At 50.5% G+C, this 10,306-nt stretch overlaps 1 protein-coding gene across 2 annotated transcripts; it reads right to left on the reverse strand.

Moving 5' to 3' along the window:
• Positions 1 to 337: 337 nt before the first annotated feature.
• Positions 338 to 9,916, reverse strand: CCNB3 (cyclin B3). 2 transcript variants are annotated; one of them, XM_058196931.1, is made up of 13 exons: positions 9,759 to 9,916; positions 9,400 to 9,454; positions 8,980 to 9,099; positions 8,644 to 8,727; positions 8,376 to 8,494; positions 7,898 to 8,015; positions 7,486 to 7,584; positions 7,179 to 7,271; positions 2,185 to 2,322; positions 1,525 to 1,680; positions 1,199 to 1,348; positions 686 to 816; positions 338 to 552 (listed from the first exon to the last, which is right to left on the reverse strand). In XM_058196931.1, the coding sequence occupies exons 3-13, from the start codon at positions 9,067 to 9,069 to the stop codon at positions 483 to 485; spliced, it is 1,248 nt and encodes a 415-aa protein (XP_058052914.1). In that variant the 5' UTR covers positions 9,070 to 9,099; positions 9,400 to 9,454; positions 9,759 to 9,916; the 3' UTR covers positions 338 to 482. The 2 variants fall into 2 exon arrangements, with proteins under 2 accessions (XP_058052914.1, XP_058052915.1); XM_058196932.1 differs by having other exon boundaries at positions 9,400 to 9,527.
• Positions 9,917 to 10,306: the final 390 nt, after the last annotated feature.

The following is a 10,306-nucleotide window of genomic DNA, read 5'->3' on the forward strand; positions in this document are numbered from 1 at the left end:
TTATGGAATAATGTTCTGTCTTTTCTTCCACATTCCCTGGGTGTGCGTGTGTGTTTGCACACAGAGGTAATGAATTCCCTCCCCACCCCCAGCAACTGCTTTGCGGCTAGTATTTCCACCCACCCTCAGGGCGAGACCCTCAGGCTGAGCCAGGCCAGTGACAATGTAGGAAAGTGACAATGTAGGAAAGGCCAGTGACAATGCCAGGAAAGGAGGGCCAGGGGGGCTCTTGAGGTGCCCGTTGAAGGCTGACAGAAGGATGGCTACGCTCACATTCTTTTATTGAAAGCTTGTTATTTTTTTCACACAATTCCCTCCCACCCCCCAAAATAGTTTTCATTTTTTTCCCCTTCATCATTAAAAAACAATTATTTACAGGCTTCATAGACCAAACATCTATTTACAGGGTAGGTTGGCTGCAGTTTCCGGGCAGGGCAAGCCCCGGGCCCAAGCTGGAGACGCCCTGACCCGTAGCACCGGGGCTAGCTCTGCAGAGCGTTCTCCAGTGCCTGCATGCTCACCAGCTCCGTCTTGGCCACCTCAAAGAAGACCCTGCAAGGCAAGGCCAGAGTGGGTCAGCACTTCCCCCAAATCTAACCCTTCTGCACTGGGGGCCAGAACCCCTCCTCCCCCACCCCACTCCCAGAGGAAAGAGGGCCCAGTCTGGCCCAGAGGAAGCACTCACCGGTGGGAGTATTTGTTGCGCACGGCCTTCAGCCGGTCATCCTGGCCGCAAGTCAGCAGGAAGTTGAGCCTCCTGACCAGAGGGAGAAGGTCTGGCACTTGGTAGCCACTGTAGTACTGCAGGGTTGGGCTCTGCCAACACATAAGGGAGCTGCACTGGGGGATTGGGTGGGGGTGTGTGGCAGGCACAGGAGTGGCCGCACTTGCTCAATGTGTAGCACATGCAGAAGGGCTGCTTCATGCACAGGTGTGGAGCTGACAGGTGACCTTGGCAGTGAGCAGGAGGGGAAGCGGCCCCAGACGCTACTCCCCTTTCTCACCTGCCCAGTTGTGACCCTGATCCTTCTTTCTTTCTGCTTCTTCCCCCCAGGAGTCCCCTGCCCATCTCTGCCAGTACAAAGGGAAAGTGGCTCCCTCCCCTTCAGCTGAGCATGGCTCTGCCCGTTTCCTCCTCCCTGCACACACTTTTCCTTTGGTGACATGATGCCCACAGTTCCAAGTGGGGAATCCTCACCCATCCACCGAGGTTCTTCATCTTGAGCGCCAGGAGGAGGCAGCTGGCAGCCAGGCGGGAAGCCCCCTCCTGCACAAAGGCGTAGTCCTGCAGGGTCAGCTCACAGATGAAACGGGCCAGGGTCAGGGTCTCCATTGTAGCCCGGGCACACTGGGAGGAACAGCCACGTGTGAAGGGCACAGACCCCCCCTCCCCAAGAAGCACACGGTGCCCCTCAGCCCCATTTCTCTCTGAGGCACTCAGCCAGCTGGGCAAAGGGCAGCTTTTGACGCCCACAAGCTGATCTCTGGCCCACTTTGGCCCCCCAGGCCCATTGTCCCACTGACCTTGGCAAACCGCCGGAGGAAGCGGTAGGCGATGGGGATATTGATGTCAAAGTGGAGGGTCTGCAGAATGCCCCTCTCCATGGCCAGCAGCTCTTCCCGCTGGTAGGCATCATCGCAGATGTACAGGAAGTCATCCAAGCAGGGGGGGAAGCGTTCCTGTGGAGAGGAAGCTCAAGCAGAAGCTTGGGACCTGCCCCAGATCGTTTGGCCCCCTTCCCTGGGAGGAAAGCCCTGGCACTGCCCCAGCCCATTTAATTCCTTCCTGGCTGGTTTTTTTCTGGGGGGGAGGGATTGGGGGTTGGGAGTGCCCAGAGGTTGCAGCCAGGGGGACAATGCTCTAAGTGGTGTTTCCAGATGCTCTGTGGTTAGGACCCACCGAATGTCCAGAAAACATGAGAACCCCATTAAACATGCCCACCCACCTCCATATCTGCACCTTCAAAGCATTCCCTCCACCATTTTAAGAGGCACTGAAAAGTAACTGTTGCAGCAAATGACGAAAGGCCCAGAGTAAATCTCTAGGATGCGGTAGAGCTGAAGTACATGCCCAGTTCAGACGGGCGGTATGGGGTGACTGGAACCGACTCCCCAAGCAACCCCTCCCAAGATCCCCAATACCTTTCCTGACTCACTGCTCGGGGGGGGGGGGGGGGGGGTCACCTCAAACTTGGAGGCTATGAGGATGGCCGTGGAACCGATCAGCTGCAGCTTGTCCCTCATGGCCGCCACTTGAACCAGGTAGTGATCCATCAGTTTGACTGCCAGGTAGAGGGTCTCGTGGGTGAGCTCAAAGTTCTCCTGCCAGGTGCAAAGCGGTGCTGACAAAGGGCAACTTGGATGGCCAAACGTCTCCTCCCTCCCAGGACCCCCTTTCAGGGCACCACAGGAGACCCTCAATCTCCATGGAAGCAGCTCAGGAAGGCTGGAAGGGACTCCCACCAAGAGGGAGGCAGCAGCACTCTCAGAGTATGAATATTCATAGAGTGGAATAGATCAGCCAATGGAGACTGAATGGAGACATGGTAACAAGGTCAGCCAATCAATAGGCATAGCAACCAAATCAGCCAGTGGGAGCTGATTGGTGAATTGAAACTGAAACTGGAAAGAGTATGGGCGTGGCTCTGTATTAAGGTCTGATCTCTAAAGCTGCAAACAAGTCCAAACTAGTCTTGTCTGCCTCTCTGAACTGATCTGAAACTGAAGAACCACTCTAGGTATTGTATATATTATATATATATATATAAAGAAGTTAATGAAACCTGCTGAATCAGTTTACCTGTATGTACTTTCTGGATTTGATTTCTGCAACAAACTCTGATAAGTTATGGGCCCAGAGCACACAGAAAGATTGAAGTGTAATTAAGCTGAGAGACTGCCTGTATTTAAGAGAAAAACCAGGCAGAGAAAGGCTTGCAGGATGGCTGCTGTTGAATTTAAGGAGAGGTCTCTGCCTCGTTTGGGACAGAAGAATTATATTATCTGGGCTGCAAAGATGGAATGTTTCCTGAAGGCTAAGGAGCTCTGGGATATGGTTATTAATCCACAACAGATACCTTTAGCAGCTGCAGAGCAGAAGCAGCATGATAAAGCAATGGCTTATATCATCTTAAGTTTAGAAGGTGAACAATATCTCAATGTTTGAGGAAGATTTGAAGACTGCAAAGGAGGTCTGGCTGAAATTAAGTGTGCATGTGAGAGGTTCAGCATGCAATAGAATAGAATAGAATAGAATTTTATTGGCCAAGTGTGATTGGACACACAAGGAATTTGTCTTGGTGCATATGCTCTCAGTGTACATAAAAGATACCTTCATCAAGGTACAACATTTACAACACAATTGATGGTCAATATATCAATATAAATCATAAGGATTGCCAGCAACAAGTTATAGTCATACAGTCATAAGTGGAAAGAGATTGGTGATGGGAACTATGAGACGATTAATAGTAGTGCAGATTCAGTAAATAGTCTGACAGTGTTGATGGAATTATTTGTTTAGCAGAGTGATGGCCTTGGGGGGGGGGGAACTGTTCTTGTATAGTTCAATTATCAAGACAATTATACAGAGCCTGTTTGCAACCAGAAGAATCTGTGGAACAGCATTTTTTACAAATGCAAACTTTGTTTGTGGAGTTAGAACAGTGTGGATTGCAGTTTTCTGAATCTCAAAAGCTGCTGTTAGCGTTAAACAGTCTTGATAAAACTTGGGACATTGTTTCTGCAGTGTTTGAGTGCAAACCAGAGCAGGAATTGTGTTTGGAGGCTTTAAAAGCTTGTTTGATTGCTGGAGACATCCACAGACTGGATGTCTCCAAAGATTATAGCCCAGCAACAGAGGTGGTGCTTCATTTGTGGTGAAAAAACACATTTAAAGAAGGACTGTTTGCAAAGGAAAAGTTGTTTGCTAGGAAGAAATTATTTGCAAGGCAGGAACTGTTTGCAAGGAAAATTGCAAGATGGACAGGCTGCTTTTGCAAAAGTTAGCTATTGCAATAGCAGAGACAAATGGTTGATAGACAGTGAGGCAAGTCAAACAATTGTTAATTCTAAATTGTTTTACAGAATGGATTCAGCTGCTGGAGATGCAGTAGCCTTGGCAAATGGCCAGAAGGCTAAGGTCATTGGAAGAGGCAGCATGCAAATTCCCTATCTGGAAAAGAGGTTTAATGATGTATTATGTGTGCCTGAAATGGAGCATAATTTGCTGAGTGTCTCCAGTTTAGACAAGCAAGGATTTGAGACCACATTTGCAAATGGGAGATGTCTCATAAAGAGAAATGTGCACAGGGCATCTTTATGTGTTGCAAGGACAAAAGGTTCAATGTGCCCAAACATTTGCAAATGAGACACCACATGATTCATGTGTTCATCTCTTGCACAGAAAGCTTGGCCATGCCAGCTTCAGAGTTTTGCAACAAATGCAACAGTTTGCAGAAGGGTTAAATTTAAAGGGATGTAAGGCATATTTGGATTGTGCAGTATGTAAATCATCAAAGTCCAAAGCATTCCCAGTAAGCAAGAGTAGCACAAGGCAGACAACAAGAGCTCTAGAGCTGGTACATGCAGATTTGGTTGGGCCAATGCAAACCAGTTTGGGAGGAGCAAAGTATGTGCTGGTCATTGTAGATGACTACAGCAGGTTTGGGTTCTGCTATTTATTAAAGAGTAAAATGCAAGTGCTACAGAAATTTAAGCAATGGGTAAGCTTTGTAGAAAGGAAATATAAACAACAGGTATGTCAGCTGCAAACTGCCAAAGGTTCAGAATTCATATCAACAAGTTTTCAACAGTGGCTGGGACAGTTAGGTATAAAACACAGACACACAAATCTGTACACAGCAACTGAGAATGGTGTAGTTGAGAGAAGGAATGGAGTCTTACAAACCATGAAAGACTCACTGCTGGAGGATTCTGGTCTGAACAAGTCATATTGGGGTGAAGCCATGTTGACTGCTAACTATTTAATTAATAGGCCGTGGAGTTCTTCTAGTAATGATACTCTATATTCAATGCTATATGGGAGGAAGCCACCTCTGGCACATCTAAGAGTTTTTGGAAGCAGTGCGTGGGTGCATATTCCAAAAGCAGTTAGAAGAAAGGGACAACCAAAGGCTAGAAAGCTCAGGTTTATGGGCTATGAGCCAAGTGATGGGAGAAAAACAATAGCGATTTTCAGTTCTGCTAGCTTTGCAGAGCAAAATTGGAACAGAATTAATGCAAATTTATGGAATGATCCACTTAGTGACAGTGATCTGCGTAGTGATGGTAACTCACTTAGTGACAGTGTCAGCATTCAGGGAGAAGCTGAAAAAGATATGAAGCAAAAGAGGGTTGAAGCACAGGAGCAGTCAGTGCCACACAGGTCAGAGTGATGGAACAAGGGGATTCCACCTGACAGGTATTCTGCTAGTAAAGTAAAAGTGTGTAATCAGAGGTGGGTTTCAGCAGGTTCTGACCAGTTCTGGAGAACCGGTAGCAGAAATTTTGAGTAGTTTGGAGAACCGGTAGCAAAAATTCTGACTGCCCCCCCATCTATTCTCTGCCTCTCAAGTCCCAGCTGATCAGGAGGAAATGGGGATTTTACAGTATCCTTCCCCTGCCACACCCACCAAGCTACGCCCACCAAGCCATGTCACACCCACCAAGCCATGCCACCGCCCACCAAACCGGTAGTAAAAAAATTGGGAACCCACTACTACTGTGTGTAATGTATGGTATAAGCCAAGAAACTGTAAGGAAGTATTGGCATTACCCAAAATTGAACAAATAAAATGGAAAGCAGCCATGGACAACGAAATGAAATCCATGGATGAAAAGTGTTCACATCTATGGCTTTGCCACAGGGTAGCAAAACTGTAGGATACAAATGGGTACACAAAAGGAAAATACTACCCAATAATGAGGTACAATATAAAGGCAAGGTTAGCGGCACAAGGTTTTTCACAGATGAAAAATGTGCACTATGATGAGGTATTCATGCCAACTGTAAACAGTGAAAGCATTAGGCTGGCACTAGCATTGGCAGCGGCACATGGCCATAAAATTTGGTATTTTGACATATCCTCAATGCAGAATTAGAGGAAGAAATTTACGTGGTTCAAGTACCAGACTCTGAAAGTAAAAGGCCTAACACGGTGTATAAATTGAAAAAGGCCATTTATGGGCTGAAACAGTCAGCCAGGAATTGGAATATCTGTCTAGGGCTGGGATAGCTCAGGCAGTAGAGAAGCCTGTTATTAGAACACAGAGCCTGCAATTACTGCAGGTTCGAGCCCGGCCCAAGGTTGACTCGGCCTTCCACCCTTTATAAGGTAGGTAAAATGAGGACCCAGATTGTTGGGGGGGCAATAAGTTGACTTTGTAAAAAATATACAAATAGAATGAGACTATTGCCTTATACATTGTAAGCCGCCCTGAGTCTTCGGAGAAGGGCGGGGTATAAATGTAAACAACAAAAAAAAACATTGAAGGGTCTTGGGTTCAAGAGTTGCAAGGCTGATGGTTGCATTTACACTGGAAAGTTACAAGGCGGGGATTGTCAATTATTAGCATTCGTGGATGATCTTTGCTTGACTGCAAAGGATGTATCACAGTAAAAGGGTTCTCAGGTATTTGAAGGGAACTGTGAATTTGAGTCTTCAAATACAGATACCTGAAGAATATTATTCAATTTTATTTCTATTCCAGTCATGAAGGGAGGAGTGTCAGAGTATGAATATTCATAGAGTGGAATAGATCAGCCAATGGGGACTAAATGGAGACAAGGTAACAAGGTCAGCCAATCATTAGGCATAGCATCTAAGTCAGCCAATGGGAGCTGATTGATGAATTGAAATTGAAATTGAAGCTGGAAAGAGCCTGGGCGTGGGCAAACAAGTCTGAACTAGTCTAGTCTGCCTCTCTGAACTGATCTAAAACTGAAAAACCATTCTTAGTATTGTATATATTACTTCATGTATTATTATGTATATAAAGAAGTTAATGAAACCTGCTGAATCAGTTTACCTGTGTGTGCTCCTGTCTGGATTTGATTTTTGCAACAAACTCTGACAGGCACTCCTCCAACTAGTCACAACCACACAACAGCCTTGCGCAAGGCACACTTTGTCCACTGCCACCCATCCCTCCTCCTGCAGGCTCTCACCCACTCTCACCTGCACCTCCACCATCCAGTCCACCAGGATGGCCCGCATGTCCATGGTGATGTCCGGCTGGCTCTTCATGTAGTCTGGGAGCAGGAAGCTCTTCTGAAAAAGGAGGGTGTTGCTGAGGGAGGGGAAGGAAAATCCCCAGGGAGCAGCACTAGAAGCCCCTCTGCTCAAGCTGGCTCGGAGGGCAAGAGGCCACAGTGAGCTTTCACGTCAACATCCCCTGCTCCACTCTTTTCTCCGGCCAGGCCCAGTGGAACTGAATCTGGAGCGGCAGAGGAAGGGCAGCCCTCCCCTGGCCACTGGCAGGCACCTCTCGCTCTTGCATGTACTCGAAGATGTCCTTGGCATACTCGGCATTGGCATAGGGGTCGTCCAGCTGCCCCTTGTCGATGTCCTCGGCTGGAGCCACCTGGACAAGACAGACTTCTTTAAATGTTGTCCTGCCTGGGGTGGGAAAGGGGGGCAGGACCCGCCTTGGTCCTAAAATGGAGGGGAGCCCTAATACCTGGCCCTCCATAAGCGCCCACTTCCCCTCCCTGCCATTTGCTGGGTCAGCCACCAGGGAAAGAGTGAGTCTTGGGCTGCCAATGTAGTCCAGGGGCCACACAGGGATGACGGCCTGAGCCCTGTGCCCGAGGTACCAGGACTGTGGCCTGCAGGGGAGCCATGTGCCCCAGAGGCAGGCCCTGCCAGAGGGACCCACAAATGCACTGCTTCCCTACCAGCTCTGCTGGTGCTACCACCACTACCAGTGGGTCGACCTGCTCCTCTCTGAGGCCACTGTTGACCACATGGCTCAGCTTAGCCGGACTGTCCTCAGAGGGTGCTTTGTCCAGGGACCTGGAAGAGGCGGCTGGGGTTAGAAATTGGGGCAATCTAGAGGCAACGTCCAGACTGGCAGGAATTGGAGAATCCCCGGCATTCCCACTTTCTTAGCCCTCATTAGCAACACATTGGAAACCTGCTGGCGCATCCAATCAAGCTCTGCCAAAGTTCAAGGTGAGAGTTTTGGGGTTGCGTCCAGACTGACAAAAACAGAATGGCAACTGTGCCAGCATGGCTTTTGTTCAAAGAGGGCACTGAAGTTGCCATCCTTGTACAAATGCACCTTGAAGCCACCAGAGACCAAAGGATGCCATGGGGGCATTGTCCCACTCGGAGAAGTCACATGGGCAGAGAAGGCAGCAGCACAGCCCTCACTTCTTCAGGTTGGTCTCATTGTTCTTGGCCACATTCAGCGCAGTGGATCCCTTGGAGGCCTTCTTGGGAATCATCTTCTCCGGCTCCTTCTTCCCCACAAAGCCCTGGGCCTTGTGAGCCTGTAAGGGGAACACCCAGAGGAGTGGCTCAGCAGCACCCCAGGCCCAGCTGGTGCTTGCTTAGAATTCATGTCCCAGAACTGCTGAGCCATCAAAGGCAGGGGCAGCTGGCAAGGGACAGCAGACGCAAAAGAACCCATGCTTCTTACATTGGTGATATCGCCAAAGGCCGATCGCTTCCTGGGTGCCCCCTGGGGTGATGAGGGGGATCGTTTCACATGAGAAATCTCCTCCTAGAATCAAAAAGGAACCGGGAGGCCACTCAGTGCAGTGCCTGGCTCTCCTCTGGGCATACTCAGGCATCTGGAAAGCATACTCTGGCGCCTGGGCTCTTCAGAGAAAAATGCCACCTGAGGCCAAAGGCAGATTTCCTCTCCACGGAGTGCCTTTTGCAGGGTGGAATCTGACTCAACACGTGCATGCGCGCGCGCGCACACACACGTGTACGATTGGGGGGGCTCTTGCTCGGGTGGACTCTAGCTCACCTTGTCCGCTTGCACATTTTCCACCCCTGCTCCTCGGCCGGATCGGACTTGCTTACTACCCAAACCCTTGGAGGATCGCGCAGGGGGCATCCTTCCAGCTGAGGGCCTCCCGTCTCAGGGCTGCAGAAGGGGAGAGAAACGGGCTGGGACAGGAAGCGCTGATCCTCCCTGCGAGCAGCTCTGACGAGGAATTTCGCCCTCGCTTCTCCCGACTGGCTACTTCAGCGGGAGCTGGAAGGCTCGGGGCGGGGCAGACGACGTCCGGGCACCTCCTCTCGGTGGCCTAAGGGAGGAGATCCGGGACCCCGGCCTAATCACCCGAGGGCCAGCCGCGTGGCGGTGCTCAGGGAGGCGGAGGCGAAGAGCTCCCGCTGGCTGAAGGGCTCCCGCCGCCCTTCTGATCTCCCCAGCAAAACTCACCTGGAGCGGAAAACGCTGCGAAAACACGCTGCCGCCGCCTCTTTCTTCTTCTTTGCTGCACAAAATGCGGATTTGAAAATTGCTACATTTGTAAAGGGCGGACATCATTGGCCCCGCGGCAGCCAATCCTGGAGCCGGAGAGAATGCAGTTGCTAAGGGCGGGGCCAAAGGATTTTTTAAAAACGGAGCCTGGCAGCCAATGGGGAAGGGGAGCTGGTCTAGCTCTTGCCCTAAAGGGGCGGGGCCCCCCGGGAACGGAATAGTGGGATTGGCCGAGAGGGGGCGGAAGGGCCCTGGCCTTTAAGGGCCGGGAGCGCCGAAAGTCCCAGCGCCAAGCTTGGGAACCTGGGAGCCCGCACCGGTCAGCGGAGACGGTCCTGCCCGGCTGCGGGGGAGGCGCTTGCGTCGTCCAGCAGCGGGTCTCTTCCGGCCAGGGCAGCCTGGGAGCCAGCCTGCGCTCCGCCCGTTGGAGCCGCGGCTGTCCCTGGAAAGCCGCCGACGCCCCGTGTCCCCCGCAGGAGTCGCGCGCGGCACCGGGAGGAGGAGGAGGAGGAGGACGGCGGTTCACCCTGGCGGCACCCTCCGCGAGGGGCGGCGCTGTTGAACGCTCGCTTTCCGCCTTCTTGGCGGTCAGAAGTGCCAGACGAGGAACTCTGCAATCTTGCATTTTCAAAGCACAACAATATTGTTGTTGTGTTTGGTTTTTAACCCAGTCTTACTGATTAGGATACAAAAATACTCTTAAGGTTTCAAAACATGTTGAAGGTTCCTAGGTGCCCGTCAGCCCAGCTCAACATTTACAGGATTATTCCAAAACAGCATCTCTGCCCTCTAACATTCCTCTCGGTTGCAAACAAATTTTATTTTCGTTTCTGGAGAAGGAAAAGGATCCTTCTTGGTAGCCCTG

Source organism: Ahaetulla prasina, chromosome 11 (assembly GCF_028640845.1).
Source record: "Ahaetulla prasina isolate Xishuangbanna chromosome 11, ASM2864084v1, whole genome shotgun sequence".
NCBI classification, from domain to species: domain Eukaryota; kingdom Metazoa; phylum Chordata; class Lepidosauria; order Squamata; family Colubridae; genus Ahaetulla; species Ahaetulla prasina.